This window comes from Pituophis catenifer, unplaced genomic scaffold, assembly GCF_029215685.1.
Source record: "Pituophis catenifer annectens isolate HBS135680 unplaced genomic scaffold, rPitCat1.0.hap2 SCAF_3, whole genome shotgun sequence".
Lineage (NCBI taxonomy): Eukaryota > Metazoa > Chordata > Lepidosauria > Squamata > Colubridae > Pituophis > Pituophis catenifer.
This window is the reverse complement of record NW_027256883.1, coordinates 72,505,954-72,529,733: the sequence shown is the minus strand read 5'-3', so window position 1 is coordinate 72,529,733 and position 23,780 is coordinate 72,505,954. Positions and strand designations below refer to the sequence as shown.

The 23,780-nt window shown below is 41.6% G+C and overlaps 1 protein-coding gene across 3 annotated transcripts in view; it reads right to left on the bottom strand.

Moving 5' to 3' along the window:
* ECI2 (enoyl-CoA delta isomerase 2) overlaps positions 1-22,853 on the bottom strand; it is a 28,373-nt gene extending 5,520 nt beyond the window's left edge. Inside the window, exons 1-7 of one of the 3 annotated variants that reach the window (XM_070940723.1) lie at positions 22,728-22,853; positions 13,246-13,408; positions 12,767-12,865; positions 10,437-10,619; positions 3,210-3,279; positions 1,510-1,612; positions 483-603 (exon numbers count right to left, since the gene is read on the bottom strand). In XM_070940723.1, coding sequence (XP_070796824.1) covers positions 483-603; positions 1,510-1,612; positions 3,210-3,279; positions 10,437-10,619; positions 12,767-12,865; positions 13,246-13,408; positions 22,728-22,801 — 813 coding nt within the window. In that variant the 5' untranslated portion in view covers positions 22,802-22,853. Of the gene's footprint in view, positions 1-482; positions 604-1,509; positions 1,613-3,209; positions 3,280-10,436; positions 10,620-12,766; positions 12,866-13,245; positions 13,409-15,165; positions 15,185-20,851; positions 20,925-22,727 lie in introns of those variants that run through there. The other 2 variants (XM_070940724.1, XM_070940725.1) reach the window with 2 other exon arrangements.
* Between the last annotated feature and the right edge of the window lie 927 nt (positions 22,854-23,780).

Sequence of the window (23,780 nt, the reverse complement as noted above, 5' to 3'; positions counted from 1 at the left end):
AAAAGGGACACATTCTTATCCCCTTACATTCATTTTTTGGGGAGGAACCAGAGAAACCAGGTTAGTGAAGGAAAGTCATTTGTATCCCAAGGCAAACATTTACATAAGCAGTGGGGGAAGGTGGAAGAGGTTATCTTGTATTTTACAAGCTAAGAGTTATTAAGGTTTTCTTTTGGACTTTATTTTTGCACTTAAATATACAGTTTCATTGTATTTTTGGAGTTATAAATGAGTGTGCCAGCTTACAGGTGCTTCTAGAGAGGTTTTTCTTTTTTAATTCCATGCCTACATGCCTATATCCCTACATTCCAGTATGAGAATTTTCAGTAAAAAATATAATTCAATTTTATGAAGAAAATTCCAGTTATTCTCATAGTAGGAAAAAAGGAGCTCTATACCTTGAACAAATAAACATTATTCCAACAAGTCTATGTCCACGATGATCTAATGGTAGTGACAGGAATCAAAGAGAGAAAATTTACCTGGTCTGTAGCATATACGATATCAAACAGCCCAAGCAGAGTTACAGAGATCCCAACAGCTGGCCCATTTACCATAGCAATTAATGGCTTTGGAAAATCAATAAAATGTTGAACAAACTTTCTGCAAATAGAAAGCAACAGGAATCGATTTACAAACAAGATAATATTTTGGAATGTCACAACATGTGAACATTTTTTCTGTTGGGGAAAAAAATCCCTAACAATTTATTACATATTCTTACAGCTGAATTTCCCTGAGAATTTACATCTTTCTGGAGTTTTAAATATACAATATTTACCTTGAAATCATTCTGTGAGGCATAAAGTGCCTTTGGTTTTCCTACTATATTATTCCAGTACTGAATTGGTGAAAAGTGCATCAGAAGATTTTGTTTAAAACAATTTTTTTTGGTAATAATTTATTTCTAGATTGAGATACACAAAGTATTTGACATATCTTTCTGCACTATGCACATAAAAAGGAACTAAGATGTACATTTTGAATAGTGGAAACTGGCTTCTTTAAAATCTATTATTTAATTAATTGTTTGTATAGGTATTTAAAAATAATTTGAGATAGCATATTTTCTTCCAAATATTCCAAATATTCTTGGGCAGAAATATTTCTTAATTATTATTTATTAAATTTGTTTGCCACCCATCTCGCCACAAGGCAACTTACAACATCAAAAGCAATAATAAAACCACATACACACACACACCTTAATACAATAAAAATAAAAATTATAACTAAAAGATGGTGAGGAAGGGAGCAGGATGTAACTGACAATATGGGAAAATGGGGCGAAAATACACGACAGGTATTTATTGAAGCAGAGGCTTCTGGTGAAAACTCAACAAAAGAGGATTTTTTTCCAGTTCTGATTCCCATGCTGCACTCTGTGCAGTGATTTTTCTATATTAACTTTACGTGCTTCTGTTATAGAACTGCATAGGACCTTTTTCTGCTTATCATCCATTCTGCATATTCATTATATAGTTTAACAAAAATGAAAACAAGTCATACTTGAGCATCTCTGCACTATTCTTTGCAGACTCTTCCATTCCACCAGGTGAAACCTGGGTAAAGTTGTTCAGGTCATTTCCACTACAGTAATAGTCCCCATTGCCTATATAGAAGCAAATTTTTAAAAAGAATGAAATAAATACAAGTAGTCTTCACTTAATGACTACAATTTGAACCAGCAATTCCATTGGGACCACACCCAACTCAACTCAGTTCCTCTTTGGTCATTAAACAAATCACCCATGATTGTTAAACATAAAGTCATATGACCAGAACTTGAGACATACAGATAGTCCTCAACTTACAACCAAAATTGAGCCCAAAATATCCGTTGCAATAGCTACAAATTCTAGGATTGCACATAAATCTGCTTTTTCAGTGCCTTTGTAAATTCAAACAATTGCTGAACGAAGAGGTTACTAACAAAGGGCTACCTGTACTAGTATTACATTCAGAAAGAGCGCTCTAGACAGAACTAATCAATTTATTTTGAACAGGGTTCAACATTAGTTGAAGATTATTACACCACACTGATTTCAATGTATTTATTGAAATCATACTGGTCGGTAGCCTCCCACCGACCAGTACGCTCCCACAGAGAGGGCCTCCTCAGGGTGCCATCGGCCAGACAATGCCGGCTGGTGGCCCCCAGGGGGAGAGCATTCTCTGTGGGGGCACCTACCCTCTGGAACGAGTTGCCCCCAGAGATACGGCGGATCCTTGACCTTCGCGCTTTCCGAACTGCCCTAAAGACGTTTTTGTTTCATCAAGCAGGGCTGACCTGACCTACTCTTTTTAAAAAGAATTGTTTTAAAAAATTAGGGGTTTTAATATAGGGTTTTTAACTATGGGCCAAATTGATTTAATTGGATTTTAATATTGTTTTAAATTTTGTATCTGTGTATTTTATTTGCTGGCTGTTCACCGCCCCGAGTCCCTCGGGAGAGGGGCGGTATATAAATATAATAAACTATAACTATAACTATAACTATTTGCGTTGACTGAGACAGTGACTGGCCCAAAGTCACCCAGCTGGCTTTCATGCTTAGTTCTTTCCAGAAATCAGTAGCTAAATGGGAGCAATAATTTTGGCAGCAGTATGAAAAACTAGCATTCTGAAGAATCCTAGATGCTGTTACTGCATGTGAATGCAACTACTACCATATTCTTCCCCGTAATAACTCAAATTTGACTGAACAAGATAGCCTTTTTAGTTGCTTTTAGCTCCTCCAAAGATATCCCAGTAATATCCCTGCCATCCAGTCACCCATCTATCATTTCTGCTTTCTTCAGCCTTGTCAAGCAGAGTCAGATTTGTTATACACGTCCACTTGCATCACATGCTTAAAATATATGAGTTTCTGATTCCTAATGCTTGTTTTAATGGTACAGTCAGTTTTTGTATATTCTCAAACCACCTTAGCTCTTCCTGCTGATTTACTTTCGCTCTTCTGATATTTGTTATCACTGAAATATCTCTACTCATGCTTTTGCCTGTTTTTTATAGTCCCCTCTCCTAGTATTCTCCTTGATTTTTCAGCATGCTGCCCATCTGAAATCAGTTTTGAACCAACACCTTCACTTCTTTATTGTCAACTGTAAATTCCCTATGCATGCAGGTTGACACAATCTTGTGTGTTGCTGTTTTGTTAATATTTAACATTGGCACAGATTTTAACTTTCATGGTAAAAGCTAGTACCTGTAAGAACTGCTATAGCAGAATCATCATTTGCGGCTTCCTCAAGTGCTTTCATAATTTCATTGTACATCTGCACAAGAGAATTACAAATGAAAATAAATTCCTATTCTAGAATTCAGAAAGTTAGAGAACTGCTGAATCCTTAGATTATCAATATCATCCAAAGAATGACAATCTTTTTTTTAAGAACTGCTGTAGATACAGAACGTTTCCAACAAATAAAATTGAGAATAATGAAACATACAGAATATCAAATTGTGGTTTTTTTGTGTTTCAGGATATGTAAGTAACTTTTTTCTTCTATGACAGAAATGGAAAGGTAAAACTTTATGATCTTTGTAATGAACATATGCAGTCTTTAAACTATAACATGATGCATGCTTCTGGTATGTAGATGACCACAGAAGTGAAGCACTCACAACTTCCCCAAATGTCCCTAAATTTTATTCCCTTGAGACTGATGGCATTCTGTAAGTTATCCCATTTGTGGTACCTTGGTTGAAAAAAAAATTACCTTATGATAAAGAGTACACAGATACAAGAGGTTTGGTAGTATGTAAATATTATTAGCTGTCTAGAGTTTACAGGAATGAGCAACATAAGCAATAGAAAAACAAAAAAACCCAATTATTTTGAGCATTTGGAGTTCTAAGAACATTTGAGTGGTTGTGCTAAATGGCTGCTGAGAGAATACTTGACAATATACCATAGGTGACTGATTATATCAATCAACGATTTCAAATAACCGATCCACCAAAATACTGATTACGACTCCAATTAGCTTCTTTGACCTGAAAAACATTGCCTAGCGCACATAAAAAATCTTTTTTTTCCTGAGCGTTGCTCCCACTATCCATAGCTGGGTTTAGTCCCTCATTGCTTGGCAACAACTGAGTGAGATTTGCATATCCTTTCCGTGGCTTAGCCACGCCTCCCATCCCATGATCCCCAGTCGTCACTCAGTTGCTGGCAAGAACTGTTTGAGAAATTTTAGCTCAGAGGATTTTCTTCCCCAATTTTTCCTTTCCTTCCTTTCCTGGCTAAGGTTCGCTTAGGCTTTTGATTTATTTTTGATTATTACCTCCCGGTTGGTTTTTCCCCCCCACTTTTCTGCATCCGAAGCGGAAAAAGATCAACTATTTCAAGGGGGAGCGTACCTGGGGCTCCAGGTCGCCACGCATCATCATCTAGACCCCCCCCTTATCAGCGGGCTTCGGGGCATACCTTCGGCAGCCTGCAGAGCAGAGAACATCCGACGCTTCACTTCAGCGGCGCCTTTCGGTCTGCAGGAGATCAGCTGGTGTGCGGGTGAGCCGATCGAGCGCGGCAGCGCTTCCCCATTACTCAGAGCGATCACGGCCGTTGGTAGGACCTTCGGGCCGCCAATTTAAGTCCGCGCCGTGCACGCCCGACCCAAATCAGAGGGATCCTTTCCTAATGGCGCTGGGAGCAACGAGGGGCGCAGGGTCACAGCGGGTTCTGGTAGGACCTGCGGGCCGCCAGTTTAAGTCCGTCGCTTCGCGCCCGCCATTACTGCAACCACGTGGCAACGTCGCCATCTTGGACAGACCCCCGGGCCTCCAAGTTTGAATCCCCGCCTCAGCCACGCCCCCGGAAGTTCCGCAGTGGGGATCGGACCTGCGGGCCATTCCCCACCCCTCAACGCATCTGCGGAAGCCAGCCTAAATCCCGGGGCTTAATTATCTCCTCACCTCCACACCGCCACCGGTGCGAAGTTCCCAAGGGAGGGAACTTCAGACGGGGGGGGGAGCAGTCATGGCAGAAGCCCTACTATCATCTGACTCAGACCTGGAGGCTAGCCCTCCACTAAAACGGGGCACAAACTCCGGAAGGTCCCAGGGGCATCGGTCTGAGGCATCCAGCCGCAAGACCCACAAAGGGAAGTCGGCACAGAGCCAGGACACCGAACGAGGGTGTCCCAGGGCACAGAAGGCAACCTATCCAGCAGACCTGGGAGTAGAGCTGGCACAGCAGGGGCATTCACAGGCAGCAGTCCTTCCTCAGGAGCCGGATACGGTGGATCACCCATTGCTTCTGTCAAAGGGGGTATCCACCTCTATGCCGGATGTTTCTTTGACCACCGGCCACTACTCACGCCAGCGTCTGCCTGAAGCCACCTTTACCCCTACGGCCGCGGGCCTCCGAGCCATGGAGGCGCCCTTGCCCTTGTCGCAGCTGGACTTACAATCTGCCTTTTCGTCTGCCCTGTCATCCCTGCTGGCAGTGGGCCTGCAACAAACTGCACAGAACCCGCGCCAGACACCCACCGGTCTGGGGGCCCAAGTGCAGAAACACCCACAGCAGAGGGTCACTCGCAGACAGGAGGAATCGTCAGAAGACTCCGACCAAGCAGAAGAATGCCCAGAGGACATAGAGTTTTCCGAGGATGAAGGACTCGCCCCGGACAATCCATCCGTCTCAGGGCTGTTCTGCCCGGCATTATTCAAGTCGCTGCTGCATAAGGCACGTCTCTCTACAAACCTGGGAGTACCAGGGGATGCCCCACAGCAGGCCCAGACATCTGTAGGCCCCCACGAGGCCCTCTTTAAGGTCGCAAAGCAAGAGAAAGATTTCATCCCTTGTCCTCACCTGTTTTCAGAGATAATCAAGACCCCCTGGGACCAACCTGGCTCGCTGACCTCACCCAACAGCCAGGATAAAAAACTTTACTGTTCGGCCCCCCGAACTGGAGGACCTTTTAGCACTCCCCTCAGTGGACCAGCCGGTGGCCGCCTTGGCCTCCACCTCGGTGATCTCCACCGACGCCCTGGACGGGCTCAGATCTGAGGACAAGAGAGCAGAACTGACCTTTCGGAAATCACACCAGGCAGTGGCATGGGCAATCAGAACAGCAACGGCCACGTCCTTCTTCAATCGAGCAACACTTATCTGGCTAAGGCAGCTTCAAGAGAGGCTGCCTCCCGAGGAGACTAGGCTGCATCAGGACATAAACATAATTGTGGCAGCCACAGAATATTCAGCGGATGCCTCCCTGAATTCGGTCAAATTCGCTTCAAGGGCCCTGGCTTCCACTGTCACAGCCAGAAGGCTGTTTTGGCTTCGCCATTGGAAAGCAGACCGCAAAGCAAAATGGAAGCTGGCGGCGGCCCAATATCAGGCCCCATCCTTATTTGGTGTGGCACTAGATCCTGTCCTTATTGAGGACAAGGACAAGAGGAAGGTGTTGCTGTCGTCGTCTCGTCGTGCAGAACGCCGCTACGCCCCGTATCCTCAGAGGCAGCCCTTTCAGAACAGCGGAGGACCAGGCGGGTCCTCATCTCAGCGATCCATGTTCCAGGGAGGAGGCAGCTATCACGACAGACGACAGTTCCAGGACCACAGCAGGAATCAACAACCTTCCAAACGCCCAGCCCGTTCAAGCCCTTCAGGAGGGGCAAGTGACTCCCAGGCGCGGGGCCCCATAGGCGGGAGACTGCTCCAGTTCCACCAGCAGTGGGCCTGCTCATCATCGGACTTGTGGGTGCAACGCACTATCTCGCTAGGGCTCACTATCGAATTCATGGGGGCCCCGCCCAGACAATTTCTACGCTGCAAGGTCCCGGCATCCCGGGACCTCAACCTGCTCATGAACGCAGAGATCACACATCTTCTGGACATCAGAGCCATAGAGAGGGTGCCTCCAGCCCAGCACCGGGACGGGTTCTACTCCACACTCTTCCTGGTCCCAAAGTCTTCCGGGGGCTGGAGGGGCATACTGAATTTGAAACATCTGAACCTGTCGGTCCGGTACCGCAGGTTCAAAATGCACTCTCTCAGATCAATCCTGACAGGCGTGAGGAGGGGAGACTTCCTGCAGTCAGTGGATCTGAGGGAAGCTTATCTGCACGTTCCAGTTCACCCCGACCACCGACGATTCCTAAGGTTCGAGTTTGCGGGCCAACACTTCCAGTATCGAGCGATGCCATTCGGACTCTCATCAGCTCCCCGCACCTTTACCAAGCTGGTGGCGGTGGTTGCTGCAACACTCAGGACCATACCAGTACGAGTGCTCTGTTACCTCGACGACATCTTGGTCCTTTCATCTTCGCCGATCCAAGCAGCCAAGGATATGGAGGCAGTCATAAAGGCCTTCCTGGACCACGGATTCACCATCAACTTCGAGAAGAGCCAGATGGTCCCATCCACCTGACTACTCCATTTGGGAGTCGTGATAGATTCAACCAAGGGCCAGGTGTTTCTAGCCCCGGACAGAGCACGGAGCATCGTCGAAGTGGTTCAGCAGGTCCTGTCCTCGCAGAAGGTTCCCCTGCTGCTCCTTTCAAGCCTCCTTGGAAAAATGGTGTCCTGCTTCAACATCGTTCCGTGGGCACGCAGACACTCCCAGCCCCTCCAGTGGTTCCTGCTCCCCTTCCAAAGAGCAGGCAACTCGGACTCAGACCTCGAGGTGCATCTGCCCCCACAAGTCCGGCACTCCCTCAACTGGTGGACATCCCCGTCTCTCACCAAGGGCTGCGACTTCCTGGAGCCGGACAGGCTGGTCCTAACTACAGATGCCAGCCTGCAGGGTTGGGGAGCTCATCTTCTCACCCTAGTCGCACAAGGTCAATGGTCGAAGAGAGAGCGCCGCTGCAGTATCAACCTACTGGAACTGCGGGCAATCAGGCTAGCTCTAATGCAATTCCGCTCGACGGTGGAGGGCCGGCACATCCTAGTCCTCACCGACAACATATCGACCAAGGCCCACGTGAACAGGGAGGGGGGCACAAGGTCACAGGAGCTGATGTTCGAATCAGAAGCCCTATTCAGTTGGGCGGAGAGGCATCTTCGCTCCATAAAGGCGGATTACATCTCGGGAGCAGCCAATGTACGGGCCGACTGGCTCAGCCGAGAACAGATAGATCCAGCGGAGTGGCAACTCCACCCCCGGCTGTTTCAGAAGATAGTCACACGATTCGGAACCCCAGTTATCGACCTGTTCGCGACCCAGTCCAATGCTCAGGTGCCTCGATTCGTGTCACGCTACCCAGCTCCCAATGCAGAGGATCACGACACCCTACGGTGCAGATGGCCGGAGGGCCTCCTGTACGCGTTCCCGCCGATTCCGCTCCTACCGCGGCTCGTCAGGAAACTCCTGGCAGAGAGGGCCGAGTTGATCCTGGTAGCGCCCAACTAGCCCCGTCGACCATGGTACGCCGACCTGGTAGCCCTCTCCATAGAGCAACCATGGGTGATCCCCCCTCAACAGATTGTCCTATTCCAGGGGGCTGTCTGCCACCCAGACCCCCCCGTGGCTCCAGTTGGCCGTCTGGCATTTGAACGGGGCCTTATGAAGAAGGACAATTTGCCTGATAATGTCATCAGCACAATCCAGGCAGCCAGACGCCCTTCCACTGCACGTATCTATGAAGCCACCTGGAGAGCGTTCTGCCAATGGGGCTTGGCTCATCAGGCCGACCCCACCTCGGCGAAAATTAACAACATTTTGGAATTTCTCCAGGCAGGCCTGGACAGAGGCCTGGCGCCCGCTACCTTGAGACGTCAGACAGCAGCGTTGTCTACGGTGATCACATGCGCACCTTACCCGTCTCTCTCCCACCATCCACGGATTAGAGGGTTCCTGCAGGGCGCCACAAACTTGAGGCCAGCCACGGTCCACCGATACCCGACGTGGGAGCTCCCATTGGTCCTGAGAGTTCTGACCTCACCGCCGTTCGAGCCTATGGGGTCGATCTCCATCAAACACCTTTCGTACAAGGTGGCCTTCCTCCTGGCTATCACGTCATCCAGGAGGGTGTCAGAACTTGCGGCCCTATCAATCAGGCAAGATCTATGCCAGTTCCAAGATAACACAGTGGTCCTCCGGCTGGATCCCTCCTTCAACCCTAAAGTAAATTCTCCCTTTCATTGCGCGCAGGCGATTGTGCTACCGGACTTCTACCGTGCCCTTCCCCACGAGACCAACGAGACCAACGAGAACAGCGCTGGCACAAGTTGGATGTGCGGAGGGCCCTAGATCATTACATCCGTCGGACGGCTAGTTTCCGGAAGTCTGAAGCATTGCTGGTTTCCTTCAACCCAGCGTCGATGGGCGCAAAGATCTCATCTGCTACAGTGGGCAGGTGGATCAAGGCCTGCATTGCATTGGCGTATGAACAGTCATCTAGGCCGGTTCCGGACAGGATCCTCCCGCATTCCACACGTAGCGCAGCCACGACAGCGGCCTGGACCACCCAAGCGTCGGTGGAAGATGTCTGTCGGGCGGCTACCTGGTCATCGCTTTCACCGTTCATCCGCCACTACAAGATAGATGCCTACGCTTCGGCGGAAGCATCGTTTGGCCGGCGAGTTTTACAATCGGCCCTCAGTGACACGGACTCGGGGGGCACTCAGCCTCCCACCCTGGAAGTTTAGGGTGGGTACATCCCAGCTATGGATAGTGGGAGCAGCGCTCAGGAAAATGGACGTTGTCTTACCTGAACATCCCTTTTCTGGGCGCTGCGACCACTATCCATTCCCTCCCCTGTTAAGCTTCCTGCCCCGGTTGGGGTTGGACTCGTTACCTGTAGTGTTTACCGGTTGATTGTTAATAAAAAAATTTTCGAACCTTTCATCGTGCTGCGCCTTCGTTCTGACTGGGGATCATGGGATGGGAGGCGTGGCTAAGCCACGGAAAGGATATGCAAATCTCACTCAGTTGTTGCCAAGCAATGAGGGACTAAACCCAGCTATGGATAGTGGTCGCAGCACCCAGAAAAGGGAAGTTCAGGTAAGACAACGTCCATTTCTTGTTACTGACAGATAGATACACTTCCAAACAAAGCACTGGACTGGGTCTGTTCATTGTTTTTTGTTTTCGGAAAAAAAGCTTATGGACTTATCTGGATCTCCAGACATCTTTGTGGTTGGCAGTTTTCCATTTTTAAAATTCAAATAATTGTTTAAATGTAAAAAAAAAGGGGGGGGTAAGTAGTTATCATTATGAATATGTGTAGCATTCCTGGTGAAATTTTGTGGATCCAAGGTGAATACAAAGCAAAGTCCATGTGTACCTGATTCACCTGTGTTTGAAAAATGACAAGGAGGAAAAAAAAACCCAAAACAGATGAGGAAAAGAGAAGACAGGGAAAGAACCCTAACAGTGCGCTGGGGTAACTTTTCCTCAGATGTCTGGGGTTTGTCTTTTGAAAAAGTATTTTCCTTCTCTGCTTTTATTTGCTCCCAAACTACAAAATCTACAAACTTTACCTTGACATTGATAGCATTTTTCCTCTTTGGCCGGTTTAATATGATCTTTGTGATGTTGTCTTTAATAGTAACCTCAAGCGTTTCATAGATGGATTTGCTACCAGGGGGAATTTCATTAACTGGAGAAGTTTCTGTAGGAACCAAACTCGATACTAGTTCAATGTAGCTCTGTCTGGCATTGTCCTGTAATGAGAAGTCAGTATTAAAATAGAATATATAGAATATAAAAATGATATCAAGATAGAAAATGTAAACCTATAACTTGGCTTTGCTATCAGTTGATTAATCATCACGACTGCTGTTTACACTTATTTATTTTGTAGATGTTTTTATTCTTTTCATGTTCTTTTGTTTAAACTGTTTTATAATTTTTGAATTGTAAGCTATCAGAGTCACTTGGTTGAAGTGGGGCGGCTATAGAAATTGAATAAATAAATGAATAAATATAAACAAAGTGAAGGATTCAAAATTATAAATACTGTATTTTATGTTCAACATTTTAAATGACAATAGGGCAAATCTACTTGCTATGTTTTTAATTTTTTTATTAATTTGTATCTTTGGAAAATCCTTTGTTGATGTTTGTTGAATGCTATTATTTCTATGGCTTTTTCAGAATTAGAATACAAATAGTTTAAATTATTTTAAAATATATGCAATTTTCTTGTTAAAAATACAATTTGCATTGCAGATCATAATGAAACAATCAAAACAGGCCTTCGACATGGTATAGCAAAATTAAGCATTTTGACATCATATTAATTTCAGTGGCACATTTCAACATTATTTCTTCTCTATAATATTATAAATTCCTAGCAGCTATGACGCTACTAAATGGAATTATTTACTCTTAGTATGTGCCAGGAGATTGATCTTTTATTTATTATTTATTACCTTTTTAATTTGACCTTGAGATGAGTACTTTTTTACTATTAGTTCTGCACAGTAGTATATATTCCTGAAGAATGGGGATATTACCCATAGATGTTGCAGTGGAAAAGGGGGGGGGGGGCTATTCTGACATAGTCTCTTGCTGCCTCTTTGCAGCATAAATATACCATAGTCTTAGGATACATCAAAGTACCATGTGCTAGTACTTGAGACAGCAGAAAAATATGCTGGCAATGCCTGGCATAAAATTTGCTGCCTTGTTTGTCATTATTTATTTACTTGACATTTATCCTGACTATTTTACTTCATAAGTAATTCAAAGCAGTGAAGATATCTGATATTCCTTCTTCCTCCTATTTTCTCCAAAACAACCCTGTGAGGTAAGTTAGGTTGAGAGAGCGTGACTGGCTCCAAGTCACTCAGCCACCTTTCATGCCCAAGGTGGGACTATAGCCAAAAAATGTGATGGGGATTTTGAGAAATATACTTTATAAATGGAGAAATGAGATAATTAATTGAAGTAATGCTAAGATTAGGATTTGAAGGGCGGATGGTGATATTGTTTATATACTATTTATTAAGAAGAGATTAAGATAAGATAAAAAAGTAGGGAAAAAGAATATCATGGCAGAAATTGAAATATGTAAATTGTATTTGGAAAAAGCAGAAAAGAAGATTGGAATGGATTATAAAAATCAATATATAACTATGTTATAAGTAGTATAAGATGTGACCTGGTCAATAAAATATGTAACATGTAAAAGAAAAATTTAATAAAACTTGTTAAAAAAAACCACTCTTTTTTTTTGTTTAAATTAGAAACAAAATTAATTTTGTTTCTAATTTAACAGAATGTGTTCACTTTAGATCAGTTATGAATCTCCGTTACTTATGAAAGGTTTTACAATGCAGCCTTGAATAAAACAAGAAGGTCCTTTTTTCCCCTCTAGTGGTGACATCTTTATTAAAGTCGCCATAGAATATACATTTTCCTTTTGTTTCCTGTGATTTTGCATATTTTGATAAGGATCAAAATGTGTGTTCCATGGGCATCTTCGTATAAAATAAATAAAATAATGTAAATGATACTAATTATAATATTTTATATTTTCAAAGATTAAACAAAATATTTAAAATGGGATCTCTCCACAACTTTTAATATCAAGTAAAAAAACTTGTACTAGAGGAAGTTATTTTAAAATTTAAGACTAAAATCCTGAAGCCACATACATAACAATTCATCATTTGCATAATTAAGTAATTAATGTAGCTATATCATCTGCATCTGTTTATACTATTTGCAATTATGCAGATTACATATTAACTCAAATTATGTAAATTACATTATTATATTAACATGGATATAATGGATATTTTGTTTTAAAGGACTCTTCCCACCCAAAATGTTAAATTTAAACCATTTTTGAGAGTATGCTTACCTGTGTCATACTGCCAAGTGAGTTCCAAGCATCCCATTTGGCTTTGTTGACAAAATCCAACATACTTGGTTTTGGAATATTACATGAGCCCACAGTAGCCTGTGTTAAATCAAATCAAGTTTAAACTAATTAGATAATGATCAAACAAAACTAAAACTGCTACTAGACTGCAAAGTATAAATTAATCATTTATTTTTATTCAAATTATGTCTATTCCAAAACTTATATGAAAATTTCTGCTATATTTCAGGAGCAATTATGAAAAGTATAAAAATGTGTGTGTGTGTGTGTGTGTGTGTGTGTGTGTGTGTGTGTGTGTGTGTGTGGGCAACCTGGTCTACCCAATTATGGAACAGAGCATACAGCTTCCATGTGTGTGTGTGGGTGAGAGAGAGGGTGAGGGGGGAGAAAGAGAAAGAGAGATTCCAAAGATATTTTTCAAAAATTTACATATTTAAGAAGGTAAATGGTTGTAATACCTGTTTATACAATGCATAAAGCTTCAACTTGATGTCATCGCTTGGCTCATCTTGCAAAAGATTTACTTGCTCTTTGGCCTTCTCAAAATCTTCCTGACTGAATTGCATGGTAGAATTAGTTGTGTGTAATTGCAGCACAGGGAAATGATCACCATGTACTTTACTGTGAAAAGAAAAAGGAGAAAAATAAGGCAAAATAAAATAAAATAAAAAACTCAGATGAACTTGTCATGTGCTCAATATCATTCACAGTCCCAAAGATCAATTTACTACAAAGAAGAGCTAGTGCTGTTCGTAGTATAATTAACCTTTGAATAAGAAAGTTCTTATTCTCATTCTTCTGTTAAACATTATGCTGTGAACTTCATTCCGATGCTACCAAAAAGGAATCTGGACACTGTAAAGGTTTAACCATCAACCACACACAGAACACAACTTGGCTGGCTTTAGAAAGCAAAAGGTAAGACAATTCCTTCTCCTACTTGATGTTACATAAATATGCCTGTCAATGCATACCTATCTATCGCTAGTTATTCACATACATATACACCTCTCTCACTATATATGCTCACATATAAATACCGTGTATTACCTGAAGATGAGATTCTTTCTCCAAATTGGAAAGGGCTTATTAGAGAGAGGCCTGTGCTACAGAAAATGAAGAACTGTTTTTAATTTTAGGTGCATGAGGCCTCTAGAAACATGGCTACGGAGCTGTAGGGTAAGACTAAGGTGCTGGCAATGGCATCTCTCTGTGTCATTACAACATTCCCAGATCCCACCCACACCCCATCCCTGCGCAAATAGTTTAGCCCAGGAACCTCAAACTTAAATAGTCATGAGTGTTGCATAATCACTAGTTATACAGAAGGCAGCAATGCTTAACCCTTTCCATACATTGGCAGAAAAGTCTCTAGAGTCAAAAATAATGTAAGACTATCATAGTTTGTCATTAAACAACTATGTTTGATAATTTAATAAACAACAAAGAAACAGTGGCACAAAACAATGGTAGCTGAGAAACAGAATGATTTTGGCTGCTTAGGTAGCAGTGTTTCTCATTAACCAGAATACCAATATTTAGTTATATTGCTGTACTAAGTTGTAATATTTCTTTAAGGTCATATCTAGTATCTAATGTACTTTAAGAAATCATTCCAAAGTTGCCTCAGTCCTACTTTCTTTTTCTTTTCTCTCTGGTGAACAGAAATTTTACTTTTATTCAATCCAGAGCAGTTGAATGGACACAATGATGAATGCATACAGCTAGTCCTTATGCCCAAAATTGAGCCCAAAATTTCTGTTTCTAAGCAAGACAGTTGTTAAGTGAGTTTTGCCCAATTTATGACCTTTTTCTCACACTTGTTAAGTGAATCACTGCAGTTGTTAAGTTAGTGACATGGTTATTAAGTGAATTTGGCTTCCCCGTTGTCTTTGCTTGTCAGAAGATTGAAAAAGTGATTACATGACCTTGAGACACTGCAACCATGATAAATACATGCCAGTTGCCAAGTATCTCGTTTTGATCATGGTGATGCTGCAACAGTCATAAATGTGAAAAATGGCCATAAGTCACTTTTTCAGTGCCTTTGTAACTTCAAACAGTCATTAAATGAATGGCTGTAAGTCAAGGACAACCTGTGTACAAAAGGGGAAAGGAAAGAGAGGCTTGCATCACAACTACACAATTATCACTACCTTGACTTTGCCGTCAGTGTCCCAAGTGTTTACACATTCAAGCATTATAAAATGGGTGGAAATTATTAAGGTAAAGAACAGAGTTGAGCCTTGCCTCTAAGCCAGCCCTGCCTCAGGTCATCAGTGTTGCTCAGCTGATGAATTTTTACTTTTGAAATACATTTTTGTCATACACACATACATAGGATTTCTCTCCTTTGCTTTCAACCATAGTTGAGTTACCTTTTCCCTTCACTTCATGTTCTTCCAGTTTTCTCTCCTTTCTTTCCCAGAATTATTTCTACTCCAGACTCCATCTACAAACCTCTTCCTCTTTTCTTTTACTAGTTTTGCTGGGTGATGCAAATGAAAATGCAAAATGCAAAACTACAGTGTGACCTGCATCTTTGGTTAGTGCTCAAACGTGTGCAAGCGGTTTAAATTGCCAGAAACATAAAGGGGCAAAGGTTAACAGTTCAGAGGATCGGTAGTGGTCACTATTAGTCCCAGTTTATCAGTAGCTTTACTGGAAACATTGGTACCAAGGGCTGCACCAGAAGTAGGGACACCTGGACCCAGTGGTGAAATCCAACTTTTTTTACTACTGGTTCTGTGGGCATGGTGTGGTGCGGCTTGGTGGGTGAGGCAGGGGAACGTTACTGCAAAATCCCCATTCCCTCTCCATTACTGGGGGAAGGATATTGCAAAATCTCCATTCCCATCCCACTCTGGGGCCAGCCAGAGGTGGTATCTGCCGGTTCTCCGAACTGCTCAAAATTTCCACTACTGGTTCTCCAGAACCTGTTGGATTTCACCTCTGCCTGAACTTCTCCTGCAGTCACTGGCACCTGCATTCCAGGTGGCTCCTCAGATTTCTTTGGCCTCTGTTGATTGCTTGAGTACTCCTATGATCCTATGCTGCAGGGAGTTTTAGTATTGGAACCACCTTCACTACAACTACTATTACTTCTATCTGCACTACTTCTACCTCTACTCCTATTGTTAACCTGTCAATAGCACCTACGATAGATTCTGGCACTACCAATTCTAATTAACAGTCCTCAACTGCACTTTTACATTGGACGTGTGTGTATGTGTATGTGTGTGTGTGTGTGTGTGTGTGTGTGTGTGTGTGTGTGTGTGTGTGTGCATGTGAAGGAGATCCAAAATCCTGCAGTGAGTGGAAATTACATGTTTAACTGTGAGCCAAGCTGTATTATAAGATTGCAGAGAGTGAGAATAGCACTATTGAGGAAATTAGCTAAAATTGTTTGGATTTACACAATACTGAATTTCCATGCAAGTTCCTACTCTCTTTTAACATCCAATTTGAAATTTATGTTGTGACAGTCAGAACCATTTACAGCTGTTTCCATCTACATGAGATTGTCAAAAGCAACAGGAGTTAAAACAAAAGGAAGAAGGCAAGAGCTCCTTAAAAAAGTTGCCAAGCAGATAAAAATTGCTATTGCTGAAAAATTGCTGAAAATGCATTTTTAAAAATGGGATGATTATTCCCTTAACAACTGCATTGCATGTAAAGTATAAATTGCATATAAATTAACAAACACACATATAAAGCAATTCAGGAATTAGCTACAACCAAGTAAGCTACAATCCTTGACAAATGGTGTTTCCAAACTCTTAATTTGGTTGTAGCCAAAGCATGCAGGTTTCTCCATGTTCATCACTGCACAAAGAATCAACCCTTTTAAGAACAATCTTCAAATCTATAATTCAAAAGTGCAGCTTTTTCACTTACACCTTATTATTGTAAATATAACTACTTTAACTAAGCTTTGTTTGCACTAAATTTTTATTCTTCATGATTTTGTCTGTCATAGTCTTCCCTGTTTTCCCCAAAATAAGACATCTCCTGATAATAAGCCCAATTGGGCTTTTGAGCGCATGGCAATAAGGCCAAGCACTTATTTCAGGGTTCAAAAAAACATAAAACAGGGTCTTATTTTCGGGGATACACGGTTCTTCCCTGGGATTAATTACTTCTAGTATACTATTGATATAATCAATGAATTCTTTGCCTCTGAAAATGAAAGTATCTATTCTAACATCTTCACTTCTTATTGACTGAGTTTATTAAAAATGTAATTCATATTAGCTTTGACTTCACTTTCCATTTTTATTTTCCTAGTGAATTCCTGTATTCTTTACTTTCCGCTAACGAAGTTGTGTAATCTGTATCTTAAATTGGTCTGTATTTCAACCTCCAGTTTTGATTCTAGCTGTCAATGCTTCTAATCATTCATTCTTATATTTAACAAATTGTGCTTCTTAAAATGATGTTCCTTTTAGATGGATTGCAAGTGCCACACTCCAAATGAATATGGAAATCATTACAGTACTTCAATCTCCCATTTGTTTGTTTATTCTCCAAGGATTTCAATATTATGAAATAACTTTTGCCCCTACAAGAAAAACCTCGTTAGCTTGGTCAATGAAAGTATATATTCATGATGAGATCAATGGTGTCATGCCTCTTGATGTTTAGATTCTAGATATTTTATAGGGGATTATAAAATACCTTTTAAATTAGATGAGTGACATAGTTACTTGTAAAAGGAAATTTCTGCAACAGCACATTTGAACAGAATAGTCTTGGATCAATTTTAGAATTTAGAGTCAAATTATATATATTACCTGTAAATCCATGTAGTGGTAATCTGATTTTCCCATTACTTGGAAAAGATACTCAAGGAAGGGATTATTTCAATTTGCAGATGATTGTTTCAGAATACAAAGAGACAAACTGGCAAGAATTCATATAGGATAGTGTTCTACTTAAAGAGTCTCTGTAATAAACTATGTATGTGGGCTGTTGTTTAGAAACAACCTCCTTTTTCTTTGGCAGGAAAGTGAGATTGAACTAAAGACGGTGTTTTCCCCCCTTTTCTTTGTGTTAAACATTAAAAAGTAAATTATATGTTAAATCCTGTTTTTTTCACTGTGATTTGGAATATATCTCCCACAATTACTTATTTTCTGAAATAACTGTAGTCTTTTTGCCATAATTATGCTCTGAACTGTTGCTTAAAATAATCTTGAAATTAGTCAAAAGATTACAGTATTACTTTGTTTTTAGAAGACAATGCTAAATCAGAGTGATAGTACAGTTGTCACAGGATTACAAAGATGCATACAAACTTAATGTTCTTGAAAATGCACTATTCATTAGAGATTTCACCTTTTTTATATCAGATATATATATAATTATAGTTACTTATGGTTATGGTTATAGCTACATATTTAGCCATAGCACCAGAGAAATTGACTTTCTCAACTACTACATATGTCCAAGAAGTTGTGATGGAAAGTGAACTACATTCCTTAACCACATGCTTGTGAAAAGAAGAATATTTCAGTTCTCTATTTCCCATGAAACTGCCAATTCAATGGTTGAGTTGCCGCTGCAGGTGGGCCTCACAATTACTGCATGAAGACATCACCTCTGTGGCCACATATAAGCCATTATTAGGATCACCAAGACTCCATTTTCTCTTTGCCTCACAATGTATACATGTATAAACTGAGGCAAAAAAAATAAAAATAAAAAAAATGGAGTCTTCTATTTTTATTTCTGATATTTCCATGCCACTCTATTCTAAAATAAGTTTGATCAGTGTACAACTGCATTATATAATCAGCAGAGGTTGGTCATAAATAAAAACATAACATTCCCCAAATGCTGTTTTCAAGAATTAAAATGTCATCTATTTTTTAACTTAGTAAAGAGGAGATCTGGTTCTTATATGTGTGGGCAAGCTATGTTATAGGAGAAGTACCATGTTTGAGAATACCCTGCTACAGAGTTCCTGTAAATAGAACTCTGTTGGAGATGGGATCCTCCACAGAATTTCCCTTTCTGTAGCCCCATGCAGAATGTCTTGCAGTAGACCAGTTGAGAATTGTAAAAAGCCTGAGTGACTATCCATAATACCTCCTGGCCCAGGAAAAGTTGCAATTGGTATATACAAGTTAATTATGCAAAGGATATCCAGGCTATGTTCTCTACTTGCTGTTCAAGCAGGAGCTATGAGTTCCAAAGAACTGCCAAATTATAAGCCTATTCAGCCCAAGGGAACATGACCCCATTCAGAACTAAAGAAGCTATATCTCCGGTCAAAAGGTATCTATCCACAGCCATTCTGTCTTACTAGGATTTCCTATTCCTCCTCATCCAAACCCTAACAGCCTCTGGGCACCAAGTCAGGTATCTCAATTGCAAGGTATCTCAAACCAAAGGTGAAGAGATTTTATCTGCACATTGATATGGTATTTACCAAGCAGCTCCATGTAGACATTGAAAAGTAGGGGTAGAAAGGATTGAACCCTGTTGTAGTCATAAAATAGTCATAAGTGGACTTGTTTTCTCTTCACCCACCATCTCAGACTGTTATCAATTGCTTAGGAAGGGGGTAAACTAGTGATGCATTACTACTCCAAATCTTTGTATACAGAAGGTTATCATGGTCAACGTAACTGAAGATCAGGACAATGACTCTTCCATCCTAATTTTGCCAAAGATTACCTGAGTTACCTGCCACACCGTTGAATGTGATAATGTGTGTCTCTTATATTAAATTACTTTTATTTACCTGTTTTTGCTAGCTTGTGCCACAGCCACAAAATTTTTGTATAAGCTGCACATCTTTGACACTGTGCCAAAGCTATGGCAGGGGGAAGAATTCAGGCTGAGAAAAATGTTGTTCAGCGAAAGCCAGGAGTAGCAATTCTGAATTGCAAACAACCTGAACAACTTTAAAAAGGCAGCCAATTTTGTAGCCCAAGAGGCTCATTCTGAGTTCCCCTTATTGTCACAATGCTAGAAATGGTTAGGTTTTGTTTCAACAAAACAATGAAAGGGCAAATGTTTTGAGGGGCTTTTTTTGGTGAAGCTGCAGCCAATTCAACTGAACTTTCGGGATGCAATATTTTTTTTCATAGGTGAAACAAAACAGATACTCAGTTTGTAGCCCTCAGATTCATATCCATCAGGAAATTCTGGTTAGAGCTGTCTTGGCTGACTATTCATGGTGAACGGTATAAAAAGAACACATCATACTATCTATGTTTATGCCTTCATCAGAGTGAATATAAAACTATGTACCTATACCTCATTGCACAAGAACCAATTTACATCTAGTGCATAACTTGCACAAGAACTTAGTACAGTATTACATAGCTGCATAGGAACTGGTTCAGGAACTGGTTCATTCATATAATATATATATATATTCATATAATATATATATATATATATATATATATATATATATATATATATATATATATATATATATATGCATATTCTTTCTAGCCAGGTTTTACCTACGTAAGCTACGATGTTATGCAGCCCTGGTTCTGTGAAATCTCATTCACAAGTTTCTGGGCTTTTTATTTCTTGCTGACAGACAGCAGATTCTGTGCTGCCCTTTGGCAGACTCAGATAGCTATTTCTGCCTTATAATTATAGCCACACCCTCTTCTCAGGTATCCTCCCTGTAAAGGTACAATGTTTTTTTTTCTTTCTTTTTCGTAGGCTTTTATGTGCATATTCTTTCTAGCCAGGTTTTACCTACGTAAGCTACGATGTTATGCAGTCCTGGTTCTGTGAAATCTCATTCACAAGTTTCTGGGCTTTTTATTTCTTGCTGCTATGTAGCTTACGTAGGTAAAACCTGGCTAGAAAGAATATGCACATAAAAGCCTACGAAAAAGAAATATATACACACACACACACACACACACATATATATATACTGTGACTATAAAATATATGCTAGCTGTAATCAGTATATCAATATAGATTCTATGCAGACATGCATCTTTGATATATTTAAATGATTGAGTGGACATCCCTACATATGCCTAGGTCAGTATACTCCAAGTTTCTGAGACTTCAAGCACTTACAATTATACACCGCAGAGCCAGTCCATAGTCCAATAATAGTGTAAAACTTGAAACATTGTCCCTGGAATATACACTATGCATAGATGGAAAAAAGATAAGAAGTCACTTCATGCTTCACATTTAGTATAGTACTCCCACCAGCAACATAATTCTAACAGAATGGCCATCTAAAGTGTGTTGTGTTGTTATTGTTGAAGTGCATTTCCTTTCTCATTGTTTCATAGCAAGATGAAATTTATTTATCTGGCTGCATACTGTCTAGAAAGAGATTACTGTGTGCTGTTTCTAGTGATATCTGTTTGCATGGTGTAACATGCAGAGACAATAGGGCATCTCTTCCTAAAGTGGACAAATACAGCTATAGGACAATGGGCTGAGAATCAGGCTCTGAGTGTCTTAAATAATTAGGAGCACTGCTGAGATCAAATTTTCAAATATGTACTGTCAAATAAGTGAGATGATATTTGATCCTGGATGTATTTGTAGATTCATCAAAACACAGCAGCCAAAAACTGATGGGAGAAAAAGAGGACACTTTAAAGTAAAGAATGAACATATTTCCGTGTCTCATCTTCCTAATTATTACCTCTATTGCTTCGACAGAGCTAAACTGGCCTAACCTAACAATATTATCAGATACCAAGAGCCTTGGTAGCACAGTGGTTTAAGGCACCCTGTTATTAAGCTGGTTATTAAGACCAGCTGCCTGCAATTACTGCAGGTTCTAATCTCGCCAAGGCTCAAGGTTGACTCAGCCTTCCATCCTTTCTAAGGTAGGTAAATTGAGGATCCAGTTGTGGGGGCAATAAGCTGACTTTGTATAAATATACAAAAGGATGAAAGCTATTGCTGAGCACATTGTAAGCCGCCCTGAGTCTCCGGAGAAGGGCGGCATATAAATCAAATTAAAAAAAAAAAAGATGTATTTATTTACTGCATAAAAATAAACTGTTTTAAAACCAGGATTCCCCCAAAATCTGGATTATTACAGGTATCATCCTTATATCTATTATCCAACTGTTGCACTATACAAAGGGAGAGAGAGATACACAAACACAAATATATAAACCATAGCTTTGAGCATGGTTTTGAAACCCATCATAAATAACTATTTCAATTTCATACAAAGTTTTAGCATGATGAAATACTAACAGTTGAGTAGAGTCCAAGAGGATCTGGATTCCTGACAATTCCTGACAATTCCTGACTCTAAAACACATATATTAGTACGTATAAATAGGAAAGTTTTTCCAGCAAGCAACCACATTTTAAAACAGTTCACCTTACATCTTTGGAATATGCAGAAGCGGTGCAACTGTCAGCACTGTTTCTCCTTATCTTATTTCCCAATATAAACTTAAGAAACCCCCTTACTCGATCTTGTTAATTACTTTTAAGTCAACTCTTAAAAACACCCTTCTAGCATCCAGCATTTAAATACTTCTTTTCCCTTTACTCCACGTTATGGTGGGGAAAATAAAATAAATTAAAAAAATGATAGCGCCTGCTTTAACGCCGGGCATCTTTGCAAAGGGGAACCCTTATTTTCAGGCAATGCTGAAATCCAACATTTTAAAATAGACGGGACTATCATCTGTGAGAAATGGTGTGTAGAGTCTCCTGCTTGGGGGTGGGTGGGTTGGACTAGATGACCTACAAGGTCCCTTCCAACTCTTGTTAATCTGTATCTGCTGAAAATCAAGACAGCTGGAGGCGATGGGCATTGTAAATCTGATATATTTAGAATAGAAATATTCGGGCAGGGCTTCTTCTGGCGGACCCAACTTCTCCGCATGAGACCCCTTTCTCTCTCCTCCCGCTTCCCCCTTTAGGGAGCTCTTTCTGCTCCCCCCCTCCCCAAGACAGCGGCTCTCACCCGATCCCCCAAAGCGGGCTGCAAAAACGCAACGGCTTCGGCCTCAGGAACTTCAGGAGGACAGCGGAGAACATGCCCCCAGAAAGTCAGCCAAAGAGACTCCGCCTCCGACCGCCCGAGCGATAAAGCCAAGCCGAGGCTCGCGTGTTTTAAGAGAAGCGGCCAAGGCCGCGAGGGGGCATCGTCGTCGCTCCTCCCACTGCTTGGGGTGGGTGGGGTGAAAGGGTGGGTGGAGCTGGGGAAGAGAAGGGCGGGGCTTCTTCCGGCGAGTCCATGGCGGTTCTCCCGGATTAACGCGGGACAATTGCGCGAGCGCCCTCTTGAGGGGAAACGGCGCGTTACAGGGGGCGAGAAACGGCTGCGGCAGCGGATGAGGCAGAGAAACAAACATGTTAGCTCCATGTCAGAGGTCTTCAAACTTGGCAGCTTTGTGGACTTCTTCAGCTATGCTGGCTGGAGAATTGTGGGAGTTGAAGTCTACAAGTCTTAAAGCTGTCAGGTTTTAAGACCTGTGCTCTATGTTAACCTGGACAGGTGATTTGGTTGGCTTCTTCCTAAAGGTTTTGTATTTATTCTATCAGTTCTGACTTCATCTACTGGTCCTGTCCACGGGTAACATTCATCTGCCTGCTTGAGAGAAGCGCTCCAGAAATGTGGGGTCCTTGGTGCTCTCTAGAGCTTGGCTGTTGCTGGCACGTGTTTCATCACCCAACTGTAAACGCCATTAATACTAGCTGGGTAAATGAAACGTCTGTAAACAAACAGCCAGGTGCAAGAGAGCACCAAGGACTCTGCGGCTCAACCCTGAGTTATATATATACTCTTCCATGGACTCCTTAGAAGAAGTCTTGACGAATTGCATACCCCACAGATTACAGGTAGTCCTTGACTTACAACAGTATGCTTAGTATAGAATAACAGAGTTGGAAGGGACCTTAGAGGTCTTCTAGTCCAACCCCCTTTTTAGGCAGGAAACCCATCACCATTTCAGACAAATGGTTATCTAATCTCTTCTTAAAAACTTCCAGTGTTGGAGCATTTACAACAATATAG